The sequence below is a fragment of the Nerophis ophidion genome, linkage group LG10 (assembly GCF_033978795.1).
Source record: "Nerophis ophidion isolate RoL-2023_Sa linkage group LG10, RoL_Noph_v1.0, whole genome shotgun sequence".
Classification (NCBI taxonomy): Eukaryota; Metazoa; Chordata; class Actinopteri; order Syngnathiformes; family Syngnathidae; genus Nerophis; species Nerophis ophidion.
Window position 1 is genome coordinate 62022163 of NC_084620.1, and position 23066 is coordinate 62045228.

Here is a 23066-nt window from a genome sequence, read left to right on the forward strand (position 1 = left end):
GCAAAAAACAGTCGTCGTTTTTTTTCAATGTACAGTAATATGCTGTAAAGAAGGTCAAATGTAATGTCATTTTTATCATTTGATGGCTAGTTTGCTGTCAAGTTAAGTATTTTTATGGAGACAATACATGTTTGGAAAGTATGATAATATACTGTAATATTTTTTGCAATAGTGGATACTATTAAAGTTTAAAAGGTATGCAATTTCAAACACTACATCATTTTTTTTTCTGTCAAAATGAGAAAATAGTGAGAACATATTAAGTACTTTATTGACACATCTCATATCCAGCTACTCAGTGGTCTAGTGGTTAGAGTGTCCGCCCTGAGGTGGGTAGGTTGTGAGTTCAAACCCCGGCCGAGTCATACCAAAGACTATAAAAATGGGAGCCATGACCTCCCTGCTTGGCACTCAGCATCAAAGGTTGGAATTGGGGGTTAAATCACCAAAAAGTATTCCTGGGCGTGGCACCACTGCTGCTCACTGCTCCCCTCACCTCCCAGGGGGTGATCAGGGGTGATGGGTCGAATGCAGAGAATAATTTCACCACACCTAGTGTGTGTGTGACAATCATTGCTACTTTAACTTTAACTTTCCAGGTGTTTGCGGGCCAGATAAATGATGTTGCAGGCCAGATCTGGCCCCCTGGCCTAGAGTTTGATACCTGTGCTTTAGAGTATCAAACAAGTCAACACAATGAATCTGTGTGTTGTGTGTGTGTGTGTGTGTGTGTGTGTGTGTGTGTGTGTGTGTGTGCGTGCGCCAAAATAAGTGGAGATTGTGAAAATGTGAAATTGACTTTGATAAAGTTGCTGTGAGGCTAAAGCGAGTGTAAAAAGATGCTACTAAAGTGTTAAAGCGAGTGTAAAAAGATGCTACTAAAGTGTTAAAGCGAGTGTAAAAAGATGCTACTAAAGTGTTAAAGCGAGTGTAAAAAGATGCTACTAAAGTGTTAAAGCGAGTGTAAAAAGATGCTACTAAAGTGTTAAAGCGAGTGTAAAAAGATGCTACTAAAGTGTTAAAGCGAGTGTAAAAAGATGCTAATAAAGTGTTAAAGCGAGTGTAAAAAGATGCTAATAAAGTGTTAAAGCGAGTGTAAAAATATGCTACTAAAGTGTTAAAGCGAGTGTAAAAAGATGCTACTAAAGTGTTAAAGCGAGTGTAAAAAGATGCTACTAAAGTGTTAAAGCGAGTGTAAAAAGATGCTACTAAAGTGTTAAAGCGAGTGTAAAAAGATGCTACTAAAGTGTTAAAGCGAGTGTAAAAAGATGCTACTAAAGTGTTAAAGCGAGTGTAAAAAGATGCTACTAAAGTGTTAAAGCGAGTGTAAAAAGATGCTACTAAAGTGTTAAAGCGAGTGTAAAAAGATGCTACTAAAGTGTTAAAGCGAGTGTAAAAAGATGCTACTAAAGTGTTAAAGCGAGTGTAAAAAGATGCTACTAAAGTGTTAAAGCGAGTGTAAAAAGATGCTACTAAAGTGTTAAAGCGAGTGTAAAAAGCTGCTACTAAAGTGTTAATGCGAGTGTAAAAAGATGCTACTAAAGTGTTAAAGCGAGTGTAAAATGATGCTACTAAAGTGTTAAAGCGAGTGTAAAAAGATGCTACTAAAGTGTTAAAGCGAGTGTAAAAAGATGCTACTAAAGTGTTAAAGCGAGTGTAAAAAGATGCTACTAAAGTGTTAAAGCGAGTGTAAAAAGATGCTACTAAAGTGTTAAAGCGAGTGTAAAAAGATGCTACTAAAGTGTTAAAGCGAGTGTAAAAAGATGCTACTAAAGTGTTAAAGCGAGTGTAAAAAGATGCTACTAAAGTGTTAAAGCGAGTGTAAAAAGATGCTACTAAAGTGTTAAAGCGAGTGTAAAAAGATGCTACTAAAGTGTTAAAGCGAGTGTAAAAAGATGCTACTAAAGTGTTAAAGCGAGTGTAAAAAGATGCTAATAAAGTGTTAAAGCGAGTGTAAAAAGATGCTAATAAAGTGTTAAAGCGAGTGTAAAAATATGCTACTAAAGTGTTAAAGCGAGTGTAAAAAGATGCTACTAAAGTGTTAAAGCGAGTGTAAAAAGATGCTACTAAAGTGTTAAAGCGAGTGTAAAAAGATGCTACTAAAGTGTTAAAGCGAGTGTAAAAAGATGCTACTAAAGTGTTAAAGCGAGTGTAAAAAGATGCTACTAAAGTGTTAAAGCGAGTGTAAAAAGATGCTACTAAAGTGTTAAAGCGAGTGTAAAAAGATGCTACTAAAGTGTTAAAGCGAGTGTAAAAAGCTGCTACTAAAGTGTTAATGCGAGTGTAAAAAGATGCTACTAAAGTGTTAAAGCGAGTGTAAAATGATGCTACTAAAGTGTTAAAGCGAGTGTAAAAAGATGCTACTAAAGTGTTAAAGCGAGTGTAAAAAGATGCTACTAAAGTGTTAAAGCGAGTGTAAAAAGATGCTACTAAAGTGTTAAAGCGAGTGTAAAAAGATGCTACTAAAGTGTTAAAGCGAGTGTAAAAAGATGCTACTAAAGTGTTAAAGCGAGTGTAAAAAGATGCTACTAAAGTGTTAAAGCGAGTGTAAAAAGATGCTACTAAAGTGTTAAAGCGAGTGTAAAAAGATGCTACTAAAGTGTTAAAGCGAGTGTAAAAAGATGCTACTAAAGTGTTAAAGCGAGTGTAAAAAGATGCTACTAAAGTGTTAAAGCGAGTGTAAAAAGATGCTACTAAAGTGTTAAAGCGAGTGTAAAAAGATGCTACTAAAGTGTTAAAGCGAGTGTAAAAAGATGCTACTAAAGTTACTAAAGTGTTAAAGCGAGTGTAAAAAGATGCTACTAAAGTGTTAAAGCGAGTGTAAAAAGATGCTACTAAAGTGTTAAAGCGAGTGTAAAAAGCTGCTACTAAAGTGTTAAAGTGAGTGTAAAAAGATGCTACTAAAGTGTTAAAGCGAGTGTAAAAAGATGCTACTAAAGTGTTAAAGCGAGTGTAAAACGATGCTACTAAAGTGTTAAAGCGAGTGTAAAAAGATGCTACTAAAGTGTTAAAGCGAGTGTAAAAAGATGCTACTAAAGTGTTAAAGCGAGTGTAAAAAGATGCTACTAAAGTGTTAAAGCGAGTGTAAAAAGATGCTACTAAAGTGTTAAAGCGAGTGTAAAAAGATGATACTAAAGTGTTAAAGCGAGTGTAAAAAGATGCTACTAAAGTGTTAAAGCGAGTGTAAAAAGATGCTACTAAAGTGTTAAAGCGAGTGTAAAAAGCTGCTACTAAAGTGTTAAAGCGAGTGTAAAAAGCTGCTACTAAAGTGTTAAAGCGAGTGTAAAAAGATGCTACTAAAGTGTTAAAGCGAGTGTAAAAAGCTGCTACTAAAGTGTTAAAGCGAGTGTAAAAAGATGCTACTAAAGTGTTAAAGTGATGTTGATGTTGTGTGGTGGAAAAAGCACATGTTAGCATTAGCAGTGTCATTAGATGTTTGTCAGGTGAATAAACATTCATTTGCCCGGTGTCACCTAGCGGGACTAACGAGGAGCCTGCAAACCACATGACCATCAATCAGCCAATCAGCTGCTGACTCCTCCCATCGGTGTGTCGTGTCCAATCGCAGAGCTCATCTGTCACACTAACTGAGCTCCGTCCTACTTCCTCGTTTGCTTCCTTAACTCCCTGCAGATGAATGGATGACCCGCCACCTCCTCATCGCCATCATCCTCCCTCCTCCACCTCCTCATCACCATCAGAGGACAACCAGCCTCTTCTGGAGCTTCTCATCATAGCTCATCACTAATTATTACATTCATTTACTTCCTCGTGCACACACACACACACACACACACACACACACACACACACACACACACACACACACACACACACGCGCGCGCACACACACACACACACACACACACACACACACACACACACACACACACACACACACACACACACACACACACACACACACACACACACACACACACACACACACACAGAGACTTACGAGTGTGTGAGGTCACGGTAGGAGGAGGAAGAAGAAGAAGAAAGTTGACCTCCATTAGCCTGTGCCTTTGATGGATGGCGGCGGCCTAAAAACATCAAGAAAATAATCTGCAGCTCTCCATTAAAGGCACACACACACACACACACACACGCACACACACACACGCACACACGCACACACGTAGACACACACACACACACACACACACACACACACACACACACACACACACACACACACACACACACACACACACACACACACACACACACACACACACACACACCAAGTTTGAACAGAAAGGCCCTGACGAGGATGATGTGCACTGAGGACTTCTTCCTCATGACAACAAGATCATCCACACTATGCTAACATGCTAACAGAAACTTGTTTCCTAAATCTCAAATACTTTTCTCCCTGCACTAAAGTGCTGGGCAGGCATGATCTAGAAAGTGCGGACAGAAATAAGAAGAACAATCCATCACCAACCTTTTCTCTCTTTTTCTTCCGGACTTTTCCGTCTGACCTCTCTCAGGTCGGCCATTTTGTCTTGTCTCCCACTACCTGTGTTTGCCTAATGTGTACTTTGTTATATACTTTGTTATATACTTTGTTATATACTTTGTTATATACTTTGTTATATACTTTGTTATATATTTTGTTATATACTTTGTTATATATTTTGTTATATACTTTGTTATATACTTTGGTATATGCTTTGTTATATACTTTGTTATATACGCCCTAGCACACTAGTACTAGTCATTATTCTGTTGCACCTGTTTCAAGAAAGTACCTTTGTGAACACTGGAAGCCAGGAAAGGTAGTTAAAAGGTAGTTAAAAAGGTAGTTAAAAGGTAGTTAAAAGGTAGTTAAAAGGTAGTTAAAAGGTAGTTAAAAAGGTAGTTAAAAGGTAGTTAAAAGGTAGTTAAAAGGTAGTTAAAAAGGTAGTTAAAATGTAGTTAAAAGGTAGTTAAAAGGTAGTTAAAAAGGTAGTTAAAAGGTAGTTAAAAAGGTAGTTAAAAGGTAGTTAAAAAGGTGATTCACCTGTCAGGGAGGAGACTGACGGCCGAGCACAAAATGGCGTCCAGGCAGGAAGTGAAAGGATACCATGTGACTTTTGAGGTTCTCTTGAAAACGCACTTGTCACGTATTTAGAGACTAAAGTGACCTTTTTTGTGAGGAGCAGTCACTTTGTCCCACATTTCTAGTAACAGGTGTGACATATACACGGCCAGCAGGTGGCAGTGTTGTCTCTTTAAGAGCGTCACAACATTGGCAGAACAACTGCTTTACGGCAGACCAACTGCTTTACGGCAGACCACACACGTGACTGGACATTTTATTAGTAGACGCAGCTTAATTACATTATTATTTCTCAACTGTTTGTAATTGTTGACATATATAAATAAAGGTTTTATATATATATATATATATATATATATATATATATATATATATATATATATATATATATATATATATATATATATATATATATATATATATATATATATATGTATATATACATATATATATATGTATATATATATGTATATATATATATATATATATATATATATATATATATATATATACATATATATATATATATCAAGATAGTGTCAAAAAAGTTCTTTACTAACACTAAAGAGGCTATTACACTATTGCCCCCCCCGCCCCCCATAGTGATATTTCCCACCAAAAATTTTTTAAAAGTGGAATATTTGATGTGAAATAATTGGAGCCTTGAATATCTCAGTAATTATCAACACCATTGATTTTAATTCATTATTGTGTTTGAGTATTGTCAGTTAACAGAAAAAGTCCCACAAAAAAGTGATACAATCAGATCTGGGCAGAATTTGGCCCATTAAGATTTTCAATCTGGCCAACTGGTTGTCCGACATACTTTTTTTCCAGCTTTCACATCAAAACTGTCGCCAGCATTATGATGTGCACTGTTGTTTTTAAATGACCGTAAGCTTTGAACTATAGAAAGTATTTCCATGGTTGAAATCTGCACTTTTGGGTGTTAAAGGAGTTATTTCGGTAATGTAGGTCACAGCAGCTCAGTCCAGGAACAAAGCAAAGTGGGCGGGGTTTGTTTTCATAGCAGCCAGCCCCAATCGCGCTTGTCAGAAAAACGGATGCGGAAGCAGATTTTTACAACAAATGTCTGCATGAAAGTGATAATATATCATATTGTAGGTGTTTATTACAGTTGTTTGTGTTGTGTTTTGTTTTGCTTGATTGGGAAAGATGTATGGAGGAGCTGCTCTGAGAAGTAAAAGAGGAGCGACGTTCCTATGTTTTTAATATTCAGGGTTTTATTGTTCATAGTTAATATTGTAAATCCCTCTTTCTTTATTTTCATGTACATTTTAGGTGTCTCATTCAGTAAAAAAAAGTGTAAAATTCCATTCCGTCTTTTTGAGGTGGTCTGTCATAACGTTTTAGAACTCTACATTGAAGTAGTTTTCAAGACACTTACACAAGAACATCCCCTTTCATGGTCTTCTGACTTGACACACAGATATAGAAAGGAGGAATATAGAACTGATGGTTTGCCTTCTCCAAGTAAGAAGTCTTTTATTTTTGACCTAAGCTCCTCCAGGAACTGCGGTCCTGTATAATGACACTCTCTTGTATTAAAGCAACGTTGGGTTCAGCCCAGCGTCTCCTTTGATCCTTTAAGCCGCAGTGCCGTGTTGCCCTTCTGTCCGGACCAGGACGACAAAACCAGAGGCCGTTTTGTGGTATCTGTTTATAGCTCCTCCTAGCATGTTGGTAAATGAAAACAAATTCAACTTTGAGCACTTTATTGTCATCCAACGAGAAGAGGAAGCAGGAAGCTGAGGAGGATCTGGACTTCCTGTTCTTTCCAGTTATCTTTATTAAAAGGTGTCTGTGCACATTGTTTACTGTGTGCTTTTAGAAACCCTTGAGAGGATGTTGATTTATTAGCAGAATATTAAACAAGGCTAATTAGCTATATTTTTCTCTCCCTCCCTCACACACACACACACACACACACACACACACACACACACACACACACACACACACACACACACACACACACACACACACACACACACACACACACACACACACACACACACACACACACACACACACACACACACACACTATATAGTAGCAGGCAAAGTCATGATGTCATTTATGGCTCAGGCGTTTTCATCACATTTGGAAGAAGAAACAAAAGCTGGCTATTTGTTTTCTAGAGTGTTCCGTGTTCTTCCTAAATTAGGTGAAGTTTGGACGAGACGAGATGCCGGCGTCTTTTCCACCAAGTCAGTCCACTTTCATGTAAACATTTTATTGGATTTAGCCGGCCACCAACGCAAGCACTTCTAAACATGCCTGAACCAGTTTCAAAGTAGTCCTGTACCGGTTTCAAAGCAATTCCGAACCAGTTCCCAAGTAGGTCCTGAAACGGTTTCATGGAGGCCTATGTTGCCATGGTTAAGCAAAGGTTGTGGTGCACGTTCTAGCAGTCTAGAACCTTCTGTTTCTGTGGAAGCCTCCCATTGGCTGGCAGAGTTCAGGTAAGGGTTGGACACAAGATGAACAGTGTTCTTGAGGGGGCGGGGCTTGTACATTTCCAATACACTTCAGTTGACGTTGACATGGGGGAGGGGCTTAAATGCATGCTTTTATTTTGGAAGGCAGCCCTGATCCTCTTTGTTTAAAAAATGCTAAATTGATATTAGCCTTATTTACTGCTAGCTTTTGTCTCTGTGGTTAGCATCAAGGTTAGCTCCAGCTAGCATGGGCGGGGCTTGGAGCTTTGCGCAACCACTGGTAGAAATGGCGGCGATGGAGGCGGTGCCAGCGTACGTTGCCCTCCACAATCTCCAGCGCCCGCGGCAAAGCAGGCCCCGCCCCCACCCCGCTGGACCGGATGAAGTGGTTGAGCTGTGGAGAAAATTGCGGCCGTTAGCGAAGGCGACTTATGAGGACGTGGTCTCGGGTTGTCACGGTTACCTCGACCAGCTCCTCCTCCGTGTTCAGGAATTCTGTCACGCCGCTGATCAGCTTGGAGTTCATGAACAACGCCTCGCCGTAGCTGAGCGAGCAGAGGCCGTGAGTGACGCACACACATTAGCAAACACCGACAAAATGGCGGCTCACCGCGCGTTGAGGACATCCCACTTGTCCCTAAAGAAGCTCCAGGCCAGGCGGCGTCCTTGAGGGTTCCTGCCCACGTGGATGATCACGTCGATGGCGTCCTGCTCCGCCACCAGTTCCGAGGTCAAAGACAGGTTCAGCAACCTGACGTACACACGCACGCGCACGCGCACGCGCACGCACACACACACACACACACACACACACACACACACACACACACACACACACACACACACACACACACACACACATTCTTGTAATTGTCACCTTATCGAAACCTCTGAATAATGCCTCCCTTTTTAGAACCAACCTTTCTAGATATATAAACATTTGTATTTACAACATTAATAATATATACACACTATGCAAATATAACAAAGGTAAGCTTTTATTTAATTTGTTTTTTTTGGTATGTAATTAGTTTTTAATCTTCATTTTTTTCTTCAAGCTATTACAGTATGTCTCTAAAAAATATACACACATATATATATATATATATATATATATATATATATATATATATATATATATATATATATATATATATATATATATATATATATATATGTATACACACATACATATACAAACCCTGTTTCCATATGAGTTGGGAAATTGTGTTAGATGTAAATATAAACAGAATACAATGATTTGCAAATCCTTTTCAAGCCATATTCATTTGAATATGCTACAAAGACAACATATTTCATGTTCAAACTCATTAACTTTATTTGTTTTTTGCAAATAATCATTAACTTTGAATTTCATGGCTGCAACACGTGCCAAAGTAGTTGGGAAAGGGCATGTTCACCACTGTGTTACATGACCTTTTCTTTTAACAACACTCAATAAACGTTTGGAAACTGAGGAAACTAATTGTTGAAGCTTTGAAAGTGGAATTCTTTCCCATTCTTGTTTTATGTAGAGCTTCAGTCCTTCAACAGTCCGGGGTCTGCGCTGTCCTATTTTACGCTTCATAATGCGCCACACATTTTCCATGGGAGACAGGTCTGGACTGCAGGCGGGCCAGGAAAGTACCCACACTCTTTTACTACGAAGCCACGCTGTTGTAACACATGGCGTGGCATTGTCTTGCTGAAATAAGCAGGGGCATCCATGATAACGTTGCTTGGATGACAACATATGTTGCTCCAAAACCTGTATGTACCTTTCAGCATTAATGGTGCCTTCACAGATGTGTAAGTTATCCATGCCTTGGGCACTAATACACCCCCATACCATCACACATGCTGGCTTTTACACTTTGCGCCTATAACAATCTGGATGGTTATTTTCCTCTTTGTTCTGGAGGACACCACAGTTTCCAAATGTAATTTGAAATGTGGACTCATCAGAACACAGAACACTTTTCCACTTTGCATCAGTTCATCTTAGATGAGCTCGAGCCCAGCCAAGCCGGCGGTGTTCCTGGGTGTTGTTGATAAATGGCTTTTTTTTTTGCATAGTAGAGTTTTAACTTGCACTTACAATGTAGCAACTAACTGTAGTTATTGACAGTGGTTTTATGTAGTGTTCCTGAGTCCATTTGGTGATATCCTTTACACATCGATGTCTGTGTTTGATGCAGTACCGCCTGAGGGATCAAAAGTCTGTAATATCATTGCTTATGTGCAGTGATTTCTCCAGATTCTTGAACCTTTTGATGATTTTACGGCCCTTAGATGGTAAAATCCCTAAATTCCTGGCAATAACTCGTTGAGAAATGTTGTTCTAAAACTGTTTGACAATTTGCTTACAAAGTGGTGACCCTCACCCCATCCTTGTTTGTGAATTACTTAGCATTTCATGGAAGCTGCTTTTATAGCCAATCATGGCACCCACCTGTTCCCAATTAGCCTGCACACCTGTGGGATGTTCCAAATAAGTGTTTGATGAGCATTCCTCAACTTTATCAGTATTTACTGCCACCTTTCCCAACTTCTTTGTTACATGTTGCTGGCATCAAATTCTAAAGTTAATGATTATTTGCAAAAAAAAAAATGTTTATGAGTTTGAACATGAAATATGTTGTCTTTGTAGCATATTCAACTGAATATGGCTTGAAAAGGATTTGCAAATCATTGTATTCTGTTTATATTTACATCTAACACAATTTCCCAACTCATATGGAAACGGGGTTTGTATATATATATATATAAATATATATATATATATATATATATATATACACACACACATATATATTAGGGTGGGCAACCATTAAAAATTGTAATCAATGTTAATCACACTTTTCTCTGATTAATCACGATTAACTGCATTGTATACGCAAAACCTAATAATGAATTAAAAAGTAGTGTGTAGTGCACTTTTATTGGAATATTCTCCCATACGAACAAAAGCGCCAAAACATTTGTTGTGCAATCAGTACTTATTAAACAGGAGCAGTTAAATAGCATATTTTATGAAAATCAACTCAAAAAATGTAAATAAAAACATTCAAGCTTTTTATCACTGCCAGGGTATTTAAGGTATGCTCTTTGTCATGGAAAATAAATATAATCTACATACAAATCCCTTAGCCACAATCATAACATCCGAACAGCCAATTTCTGAGGTAACAGGAGAAACATTTTCTTTTATCGGGGAGAAAGAAATGAAAGGGTGAAACACAAAACATTTCACCCCTGGGATTTCCTTTACAGAGGACTAGAATGTAAAGTCCATGTTAATAATGGAGTTCCTTCAGAGAATCTCACTCAACTTGGTGCAGTTTGTTCATTCTTAGAACTTGCCGGCTATTCATTTTAAATGTATTGCCCTATGAGTTAAAGTGCCATAACATTTACTGTGCAAACACACTTTTAACACTGTATAACTTCAGTGAAGTGCCCCGCGCATATTTCAGCATAATGCTTCTCCTCTGTTGTCATGATAGACAGAGCATGTGAATGCAGCTCCCACTTGTCATCAATATAATGCACTGTCACTCCCAGCTAATTATGATGAACCATCCATGTCCAGTAGTCCCCACTGAGAGCAACTTGGAAACTTGACACTTTTACACTCCTCTCATTTTCATACAACTCCTCTATTCTTCCTGCCATCTGCCTCTTGATGGCGGCTCATACCTGATGTCACTTGTTGATGGCGGCTCATACCTGATGTCACTTGTTGATGGTGGCTCATACCTGATGTCACTTGTTGATGGCGGCTCATACCTGATGTCACTTGTTGATGGCGGCTCATACCTGATGTCACTTGTTGATGGCGGCTCATACCTGATGTCACTTGTTGATGGCGGCTCATACCTGATGTCACTTGTTGATGGCGGCTCATACCCGATGTCACTTGTTGATGGCGGCTCATACCTGATGTCACTTGTTGATGGCGGCTCATACCTGATGTCACTTCTTGATGGCGGCTCATACCTGATGTCACTTGTTGATGGCGGCTCATACCCGATGTCACTTGTTGATGGCGGCTCATACGTGATGTCACTTGCTGTGATTAGCACAATGTTTCTCAGGCCGGCGTCTTCCACAACACTAATGGGCCTACAGTCTGGAACTATCCACTTCGCTATAACATTTGTTAGCTTCTCTTGCTCTCCATTATCTCTATTTCCCCCCCACGCTGTATTCAACGTAGTCTGCCAAAGCTTGGCTCCACTTTCTGCTTTATTGAATAGTTTGCTCGCATCAACAGTGTGCTTCGCATGAAGGTGATATTTTAGACTAGAAGTACTCCTGTGATAAGAAAATTCAGCTTGGCAGTGGCTACAAACCACTTTCCTTCTGTCAAATCCGCCGCCTGGAAGTATTTTATAATAAAAATAACCCTGTAAAAGTTCTGTTGAGTTACCCTTCTTCTCCATACTTGTTTTGTTTTCTTCCGCGTTCTCCTTCCTTTTCCGCAGGAGCCAGCAATAGGCGTTAACAAAATAAAAGCATGTAAACAACATACGCAAATGCGCAAGAAAATAAATGTTGTCATTAATAGATTGATGAGTTAACTTGTAATTAATAAATTAACTTGCCCAGCCCTAAAATATATATATATATATATGTTTTTATGTAATTTTGGCCAAAGGGTGTGGATTTTGATTTCTTACACACACTTGATGTTTCATATGTTGACCAGAGGGGGAGCACTTTTAAAAGCGACACACAGTTAATTAGAAAATCCCTCCTTTTTGGGACCACCTTCATTGTGATAGATTTCACCTGCAGGGGTGCTAATGAGACATTCTCGATTAGATGCAAGGGTTTTCCTTATATGGACCATGATTTATGTCCTCACTTGTTCACACCTCCTCATATGGAAGCTACTTTTCCTCGTTTGATGTGTCAAGAAGGGTAGAAATACAAGAAAGAACACACACACACACACGCACACACGCACGCACACACACACACACACACACACACACACACACACACACACACACACACACACACACACACACACACACACACACACACACACACACACACACACACACCACACCTGTTGAGCAGGAAGGTATTGTCGGAGCACGTGAGCGCCTCCAGCAAAATCTTCTTCTCGGAGACGGCCTTTGAGGAGTGGAACTTCATCCAGATGAACTCCCACACGTCCTCGTCCATGAGGCTGACCCCCGTGCAGTACACCACGTCACGGATGTTGGGGGGGATCCTGCACACACACACACACGCACGCACACACACGCGCACGCACACGCACGCACGCACGCACGCACACACACACAGAAATTGCTATCTTGCAATCATCACACGTCTTCTTTTGACTTGGTGGGCAAAGCTCAGCAAACAAACAGTGACTAAATATATGTTTTGTTTATTTCTTACTGTCTGTGCCCATGTGAATTTTCCAAGGGGTCAGATATCATCAAAAAGTATGTGAATGGGATGGAGTGGATTCATACACCAAAGGAGGACTTTCTATTTTCTAGACTAGTGTTTTCCAACCTATTTTGAGCCAAGGTACATATTTTCCGTTGAAAAAATCCAAAGGCACACCACCAGCAGAAGACATTAAAAAACCAAACTCAGTTGACAGTAAAAAGCTGCAACTGTATTGGAGCAAAGACGGCGTCCACAAAGTACTTCCCAATATGACAAAGTACATCCCAATATGACAAAGTACTTCCCAATATGACAAAGTACATCTGAATATGACAAAGTACTTCCCAATATGACAAAGTACATCTGAATATGACAAAGTACATCCCAATATGACAAAGTACATCTGAATATGACATGACAATCAACAATGTCTCCACAAAGAAGGATAAAAACAAGTGAAATATTCTAGATGTCAAGACGAGGACTTTGGTGTGATTAGTTTTCCCGTGGTGCAAAGCGACTGGATGGGACATGGCGTGAAGGTAAAAACATGGTTTTAATCTTAACTCAAAAAAAAGGAACAAACAAAAGGCGCTCTCAGCAGAGGTTCAAAACTTGGCTAGGAAAACAAAACTACCACAAAGGCAAAACTACGGACATAAAACAAAACTTGCAAACTATGGCATGAATAAAGAAAACTTACTTGGAACGAGAAAAGAGCAGCATGGATCATCAGCATGAATAACAAGGGTGCGTAGAGGGTGATGTCACCGAGGCGGACTGCCTGGCAACTACAGGCTTAAATGGAGGTGACGTGATTAACAACAGGTGCGCGACATGAGGACAGGTGAAAACTACTGGGTTGTCATGGAAACAAAGCAGGGAGTGAAAAAACAGGAACTGACAGAGTGCAAAAACCAAACAGAACATAGTCAAACTAAACATGAACACCAAGACTTGACACTCGATTGTTAAAACAAAGCAGATGCGGGGAATAGTATTTAAGGAAGACTGATACAGGACTATACCAAAAAAAGGAGGAAAAGCCGCCGAAATAGGGGCGGTATAGCTCGGCTGGTAGAGTGGCTGTGCCAGCAACTTGAGGGTTGCAGGTTCGATTCCCGCTTACGCCTTCCTAGTCACTGCCGTTGTGTCCTTGAGCAAGACACTTTACCCACCTGCTCCTAGTGCCACCCACACTGCTTTAAATGTAACTTAGAAATTGGGTTTCACTATGTAAAGCGCTTTGAGTCACTAGAGAAAAGCGCTATATAAATATAATTCACAATTCACAAATAGAAGCGCAAGACAGGAAGTAAAAGACTACACACAGGAAGACAGCCAAAAGTGCAAATAAGTCAGGGTGTGATGTGACAGGTGGTGACAGTACACCTACTTTGAGACAAGAGCTGTAGTCATGCATGCTTGCTTATGCTTTAAAGTCATATCCAACAATTTGTCACAACCACTTTTTACTGTCAAATGACTTTTGTCCTTTGGTGATTTCTGCTGGTGGTGTGCCTCCGCTTTTTTTCAATGCAGAAAATGTGCTTTGGCTCAAAAAAGGTTGAAAAACACTGAATTACAGACTGTATGATTTGCAACTTTTATTTCATGTAAAACGGACCAAACTCCATTGATTTTTCAAAAATGATTTGAAAGATTGATAGTTGCCATCAATCCCACGTGGTTGCGCCTATGTGCACGTGTGTGTGTGTGTGTGTGTTCTGGCAATGCCTACTTAATGGGGACATCGCTCTGTTTACACCAGGGGTCCCGAAACTTTTTGACTCGGGGGCCGCATTGGGTTAAAACAATTTGGCTGGGGCCTGGGCTATATATATATATATATATATATATACATATATATATATATATATATATATATATATATATATATATATATATATATACATATATATATATATATATATATATATATACATATATATATATATATATATGTATATACATATATATATATATATATATATATATATATATATATATATATATATATATATATATATATATATATATATATTAACATGCACATGCATACACAAGTCTCCGAAACATTAATCACCATGTTGCTACAATAAAAAACAAAACAAATGAAAATATAAAAAGTGGTACTGTTTTCATAGTATATATATATATATATATATATATATATATATATATATATATATATATATATATATATAGGGTGTATCCCGCCTTCTGCCCGATTATAGCTGAGATAAGCACCAGTGCCCCCCGCGACCCCAAAGGGAATAAGCGGTAGGAAATGGATGGATGGATGGATATTCCTCGCACACTAATTGACTGAAAGTGTCACGACTTGGACTATGGGATAGTTTGTTTTTCCAACGCAAAGGAAAATTGGCACGAGCGAGACGTGAATGTAAGTAAATTTTTATTTATACTAACAAACTACAAACAAAGGAAGCAAACACAAGGCACACACGAGGGCGGAGAACAAACTAGACTACTGAAAACAAAAACTAGGACAAAGGCATGAAACACAAAACTCAATACCTGTGACCTAAAAAAAACAACAACATTTACGTGGCATGGACAGAATGATAATACAGCAATGGCATGGTATGAAGGCAGTTGAGGAATAAAGTCGCCAGGCAGACTTCCTGGCAACTTCCGGTTGAAATAATAGCTATGATAATTACAAACAGGTGTGGGACATGAGGACAAGGTGAAAACTAAGGAGTTGGTATGGTAACAAAGAAAACAATGAAGTGCAGGAACCGGAACTGAGTGTCCAAAAAATAAAACCAAACATGACAAAAACAAAACCTGATCCCATGGGCGTGCATTTGCTGCTGATGTTGTCAAGTTATCGATGGGAAAATGCATTTTTTGACAATATGATTTGCCTGAGTGGCTAGGAGAGTAAAATGGTTTAGAAAGGACAGATTGAAAAACATTTCTAATTAAAAATATCATAATATAATTATTATTTTTTTTTTAACTTGGGATTTCTCGCGGGCCATATTTTGGAAGCTGGGGGGGGGGGGGGGGGGGTATCCGGCCTGCGGGCTGTAGTTTGGGGAGCCCTGGTTTACACAGTCACTTTTAGGAGACCTCTGACGGTATGGGGACAAAACACACAGGTCATGTAAAGGGAAACCTTTTTAAATGATACTCAGATCCATTCTGAAGCTTTGGCTCATAAAACTGAAATTTGGGTTACTTTGTTTACATGTTTCAAATATTGGTAAAAGAGAAAATAAATGTTCTTGAAAAATCAAAGTAACATTTGTTATCCTGGCATCAATAGTACTGTGATTCTGTATGCTATCCATCCTTACTTAGAAATAACATATTTTTCCAAAAACAAAATCTAAAGCAGACATGGCACAGAGATGTATGGATAACGTGCAGATGCATTTGTAACGATAAAGTCACAGTAATCACAAAGGTGAGTTTTGTTGATGTTGTCTGCCAGCTAATCGATGCTAACATGCTATGCTAATCGATGCTAACATGCTATTTACCGGCGGTGCTAAAGCAGACATGGTACAGAGATGTATGGATAACCTGCAGATGCATTTGCAACTATATTACGTTTCCTTCCACCCACATTTAATGCGAAACAAACACTTACCAAACGACGGATTTAAGTTGCTCCAGTGTCAAAAGATGCGAAAGTCCTGATCGTTTGGTCCGCACATTTTACCGGCGATGCTAACGCAGCTATTCGGCCATGCTATGGCTATGAATAGCATCAATAGCTATTCGCTCAATAGCTTCAGTTTCTTCTTCAATATTTTCATACTCCAACCATCTGTTTCAATACATGCGTAATCTGTTGAATCGCTTAAGTCGCTGAAATCCGAGTTTGAATCCGAGCTAATGTCGCTATATCTTGCTGTGGTATTCCCATTGTTTGTTTACATTAGCAGCACTGTGTGACGTCACAGGGAAATGGCCAGTGTCTTCGCAGAAAGAGCGAAAATAAGGCAGTTTAAAGCTTTTTTTAGGGATATTCGGAGACCGGTAAAATTTTGAAAAAAACTTCAAAAAATACAACATGCCACTGGGAACGGATTTTTATTGTTTTTAACCCTTTTGAAATTGTGATAATGTTCCCCTTTAAAGACGTGTATGAGCTAACTGGCCAGTGGACATTTTACACCATCTTCTTTTATGCCTCCACAACCTGGAGAAAGGCTGGTCCTCACAAGTCATGATCAAAAACTTGCTCCCCATTCCAAATGATAACCTGTGTGTGTGTGTTTGTGTACGTGTGTGTGTGTGTGTGTGTGTGTGTGTGTGTGTGTGTGCGCGCACCTGTTCTTGTTGCTGGAGATCCAGTCAGAGATGTAGGCGACGGCCTGGCGGTGGCACTGTTTGTTGCCAAAGCTGCATGCCAGCATGATGAGCTCCCGCTGCAGCTCCCTGCGCACACAAACACCCTCAACGTGTGCGCTCGTGCACGTGTGTGTGTGTGTGTGTGTGTGTGTGCGTGTTACTCTGTGTGGTAGGACGGCTGCAGGACGTCGCCGCCGTCAACCACGTTGCTCGGCCAGCCCATGTGATGGTAGCGAGATGCTACCTGCTTCAACACGTAGTCCTGCACGCACAGACATCAGATTATTGATTGATTGATTAACAGGTTAGAGGGGTCGGGTACAGGATTACACTAAACAAGCTGTAGTCGTCCGTGCGGTCCAGCAGTTTGTCCAGCTGGTAAAGTGCTCGGCTGGCGGCGTGCCACGGCAGGAAGGCGGTCTCCTCCGGCAGGTAGCCAATCAGCTGCAGAGGAATGCCCGGGGGGAGGTACCCCGCCCTGCGGGGAAGAGAGGGGGAGACCCCAACATGTCACACTTGCATCTGGCCAACTTGAAAGACACACTTGCACTCATAGATATGTTGGAAGTGCACGCAGCGTGGAGCGCTACTGCCTACTGGCGCCGACGAGATGCGGGGCCGCCATCTTGGAGTGGTGATGCGCTCCACTCAGTGCAATTCATTAGGCAGGCAATGAAGTGTCAGCACATTTCATTCATCTTACCTCACTGAATAGCACTCATTTTCACCCCCTTTTTTTGTCATAGGTGTAGCTGTGATAAAAGACACATGTTTTGCCGTGGTGTATTATTTATAGTTTGCTTAACAGTGATAGAATATTCTTATATGCTTTAATTCCGAGATCAAAACTGGTAATATAATCCCAGAGGAGGGGAAAAAACGGTCAGCTATTTTTAAATGGAAGAAACAATATGATTAGGTTATATATACATGTGTATATCCTACATCAACTTTGTAGGATATACATTACAGAGTTTCCCGCAGGCGGCTGTGTAACAACAAAGAGCCACCGCCTAAAATAAAGTCTTAACAAAAAAAAAATATATATATATTATTATTTAACTTTTTTTTTGTCCCGTCCATTTGCTCAGGCAAGTCATCCTAGCCTCTGGTGAGGGCGGTCACATTCTCCCTTCCCTCCTTCCCTGCTTGCTCGCTTTGTCTTTGTCCTTGTCTGAACTTTTTAAAAGCCTCTTTCTTTGTGCTGTCCTCTAATCCAAATTTCAATATGAATATGATCAGCGTGACTCTTGACGCTATTGACACAGTCTTTTGGACAAGAAAAAGAGGTTCGGGGGAGCCTGGCTGCCCTGATGAAACCATCACTGCGGGTTACGTGCGGGACTCCTGGAACTCATGGAGGATCATGTGCCTCTCAGCTCTTTCCATGGAGGACGTGGAAGACATCTACCTATTTGGAGCTGTGATCGCGGGGCACTTGCTGATTGGGCTGGGCATTGCTCTGGTGTATCCACAAATTGGGAAGACGATGGCAGCCACTCAAGGGGCCCAACGGCTGTTCAACGCAATGGAAGGATTGGGTCGGGCTGTGGGAACACAGACTTGTGCGATTTCTGAGTTGAATCGCAAAATGGATCTCATCTTGGAAAAGTTTGCAGAGAAAGAATAATTAATTGGAACTGAAAGAGGTCCAGCATGGACAAGCAGAGAAGACAAGTCAATATTTTGTCTTCTCGAAGGAAAACAACTTTGTATCTACGATTTGGACTCCCTGAATGGCCTTGGCATGGAGCAGGCTGTTCTGAAGAAAATCCCCCGAAGACTCCTCAAAGATAGACGCTTTTGACCTTCCTTTTTGTCAACAACATCTGTAGCTGAACTTTATCGGCCTCAGCCATACAAAAACACTTCAACTCTCCCGAGTTAATCGGGCATATACGCACACACATTACCCCGACCCTTGAATCAACACCCTCACCAACGCTTATCTCCTCTGGGGTTGTGAAATGGCTGAGCGGCGCTGCAGAGCGAACAGCAAGCCTGCGCAAACCCAACCCATCCCTCTGTTGCAAGTTGCTGTGATATATGTATGTTTAATGTGTGCCATGCTATGTGAGGTTTTTTCCTTGGACTCAGACTAGACCTCTGCTGAGGGTCTAGCCTTGGACTGATATTTTTTTTACTCCCCCCCCTTTCCTAATGTCACCCTTTTCTTACCTTTTTAAGGAGCGCTGTAACCGGCTGATCTGTCGACGGTCTCGTCTTGTCCCCCCCCCCTGTAACGTATGTCTGCTCTTAGCGGGACTGTGACGAAAATGTACTTTCAGTTCTGATGTGTCTTGTACATGTTGGAACGGACCAATAATAATGATTCTGATTCTGATAGTAGATGTAGATGTAGATGCCCATATCGGCTGTTCACATTCACTTTACAAAAGAGAAGTGTAGGATACTTCTCTTGTTGCCTTATCTGTATTTGACTTTATTAAATGTATTTATATTATCCTTTGTTGCTAAACTAGTACTTGACAAGCTGCTACTTTTCATACTGCCTCTGTCAGTACGTCTCTGCAGCACCCAGCATTGTCCCACCCACACAACCTGATTGGTTACACGCAGAGCAGTAACAACCAATCAGCAGTGAGTATTCAGAGCGCATGGAGTCAGTGCTCATGGCAGAGAGGAGAGACAGTGCGGTTTAGCAGAAAGGTGTTTAGCAGGTGACTATAAAGCAGCGAACTCTCCCCAAATGATAACAAACACTTCCAAGTCAACTACTAGTAACATCACTAAGGGCCCGTTGGCCTTCTAGAAATCTAAGCGGCAGCTCAGCCCGCTCGCAGTCCTTGAGGTGACTGTTCTGTGTTTTGTTTTTACTTTACGGAAAAAATTTTGAGATATACTGTATATATCATATATTGCCATTCAGCATACGGAGCGGAAAACACAAGCAAAAATTGTAGACTTTTTCACGCGACGAAGCCAGCCTACTTCACCACAGTCTGTAGTCTACTGCCCCCCACAGGCAGCGATGAGATTGAAATGTGATGGTGGCGACAGGCCGAATCACAAATGACACTGTTCCTTACACACACCCGGGACAGGGCGACGCCCTTCCCCCTGGGGAGACACCACCTTAACAACAAATATTCTGGGGGAAACACTGCATTAGATAACTATATGCATGTATCTTAGGGACCTATAGACTGTTGTTTATTCGGTCTTGGCACTTTGTATTGATATTTTCTACTACATCCTTCCCTTAAATAACCATAGTGTCCACTCCAGTCAGGCAGCAAAGAGAGGAGATGTGTCTTGAATCTTCTTGTGTGAGCTCCATCATAACAACAGACATGCCCACATTCAGTCAGAAGGGTTCTATAGAGTTGCCTTCAATTTGAAATAGTGAAGGAGCAATCGGAATCCTCAACTCGGGCAACACTTGGCGCTATAGTCAGAGGGTCAAAGGTTTCCCTGGATTCACTGGTAGATGCTTCTTCTTCTTCTGATATGCTGGAAGATGTTTGATGTTGTGCAACATGTGCTGCATATCTCAAGTTCAGGTAACATCTGGTCTGATAGTCCACATCTGCTACGTGCACATCAGACGCTTGAGTCACTCATCTCCCTAAAAGTTTAAAATCTTTACTAGATTCCACCCAGCTTTTCATTTTGGAAACAACATCTTTTGTTAATGCCTTGTGCAGATATTTGGTATCCTCCCCTTCACATATCACACAATCAATACCACTGCTTTGGGGAGGACTTGATCCAAGCTTTTTAGGACTTAATGAGGAGGGGACAACATGATCCTCAAGCTTTCCAGCCCTTTTAACAGCAGAACTACTGCAGCGTTTGTGGTATTCAACCTTATTTAACACAAGTGTTGATGCCACACCTCAACCAGCATTCAATTGATCAATTCTGACATTTAGACAAACTCCGTTTCCATATGAGTTGGGAAATTGTGTTAGATGTGAATATAAACGGAATATAATGATTTGCAAATCCTTTTCAACCCATAGGGGGACGGCGTGGCGAAGTTGGTAGAGTGGCTGTGCCAGCAATCTGAGGGTTCCTGGTTCAATCCCCACCTTCTAGCATCCTAGTCACGTCCGTTGTGTCTTTGGGCAAGACACTTCACCCTTGCTCCTGATGGGTCCTGGTGAGCGCCTTGCATGGCAGCTCCCTCCATCAGTGTGTGAATGTGGAAGTAGTGTCAAAGCGCTTTGGGCTCCTTAAAAAGGGCTAGAAAAGTGCTATACAAATACAACCCATTTACCATATTCAGTTGAATATGCGACAAAGACAACATATTTGATGTTCAAACTCATAAACTTTATTTTTTTTGCAAATAATAATTAACCTTGAATTTCATGGCTGCAACACGTGCCAAAGTAGTTGGGAAAGGGCATGTTCGCCACTGTGTTACATCACCTTTTCTTTTAACAACACTCAATAAACGTCTGAAAACGTTGTTCTTAAACTGTTTGACTATTTGCTCACACAGTTGTGGACAAAGGGGTGTACCTCACCCCATCCTTTCTTGTGAAAGACTGAGCATTTTTTCGGTAAGCTGTTTTTATAGCCAGTCATGGCACCCACCTGTTCCCAATTAACCTGCACACCTGTGGGATGTTCCAAATAAGTGTTTGATGAGCATTCCTCAACTTTATCAGTATTTATTGCCACCTTTCCCAACTTCTTTGTCAGGTGTTGCTGGCATCAAATTCTAAAGTTAATAATTATTTGCATCTGACACAATTTCCCAACTCATATGGAAACGGGGTTTGTACATGAAGGTATATCTTTTGCAATTTCAATTAAATCTTTTAGATCCTTTTCTCGCGACAAAAGTCTTCGCTTTTGGGTGTTTGCAAGGGGTCTTCAGACTGAAATTGGCAGAGACAACATAAGTCCCAATTGATGCTGCTATCAGATGATTTGGAGGCCATATTGTTTGATAATAGCTACACTGAAGAATGCATGTCATGAAAATAAAGTTGATGATTTTCACAGTGTTAGATTAGGCAGTAGAATGACTGTACATAGATAAGCTATTCTGTATGATTTTCAAATCAGGAGAAGTCAGGAGACACAACAGTAGCCTGTCCAGGGACCAAACTATTATCACACTGTGTGGATAACAGTGTCGGATCGGAGCCTTCCCTGTAAGATGCCTTTCTGAAACCTACATTATATCACATTGTAACATTTTACTAATGTAACAGTGAAATATGCTGTATCTGTAGCTTTACATTCTATTTGTGTTGAAATATATGCAATACATTTTGGTACATAATGGTTATGTTATTAATATGGAAATTAAACTGCTCTAATGAATAAATGATCATAAATCTGATCATTCTAGTATGTTTCTGATGCTCAAAAAAACTAAAATAGTTTGCCAAAGGTATCAAAAGTTAAGGTAAACCTAATTTTTACACAGCTGCCATCTTGGAAATATGCTAATTAGGTGTCCAGACACACCCAATCATAAAGATGATTTTTCCATCATATTGCTAATTGTCAAAAATCATAAAATAGAATATAATAGAATAGACACCAAGTTTTGATTTGTAGCATCTTTGTTTTCTACCTGTCAACTGTCACTTTAGCATCTTTGTTTTCTACCTGTCAATTGTCAGTTTAGCATCTTTGTTTCCTACCTGTCAACTGTCAGTTTAGCATCTTTGTTTTCTACCTGTCAACTGTCAGTTTAGCATCTTTGTTTCCTACCTGTCAACTGTCAGTTTAGCATCTTTGTTTTCTACCTGTCAACTGTCACTTTAACATCTTTGTTTCCTACCTGTCAACTGTCAGTTTAGCATCTTTGTTTCCTACCTGTC

General features: G+C 40.2%; 1 protein-coding gene across 1 annotated transcript in view; it reads right to left on the bottom strand.

Annotated features, from left to right (window-relative positions):
- Positions 1–6766: 6766 nt before the first annotated feature.
- The window catches only part of LOC133561128 (thyrotropin-releasing hormone-degrading ectoenzyme-like), a 141286-nt gene continuing 124986 nt past the window's right edge, over positions 6767–23066 (bottom strand). Inside the window, exons 14-20 of the mRNA XM_061914378.1 lie at positions 17587–17734; positions 17418–17518; positions 17236–17343; positions 12587–12754; positions 8120–8260; positions 7973–8054; positions 6767–7903 (exon numbers count right to left, since the gene is read on the bottom strand). Of these exons, the coding sequence (XP_061770362.1) occupies positions 7742–7903; positions 7973–8054; positions 8120–8260; positions 12587–12754; positions 17236–17343; positions 17418–17518; positions 17587–17734 (910 nt within the window). The 3' untranslated portion in view covers positions 6767–7741. The remainder of the gene's footprint in view (positions 7904–7972; positions 8055–8119; positions 8261–12586; positions 12755–17235; positions 17344–17417; positions 17519–17586; positions 17735–23066) is intronic.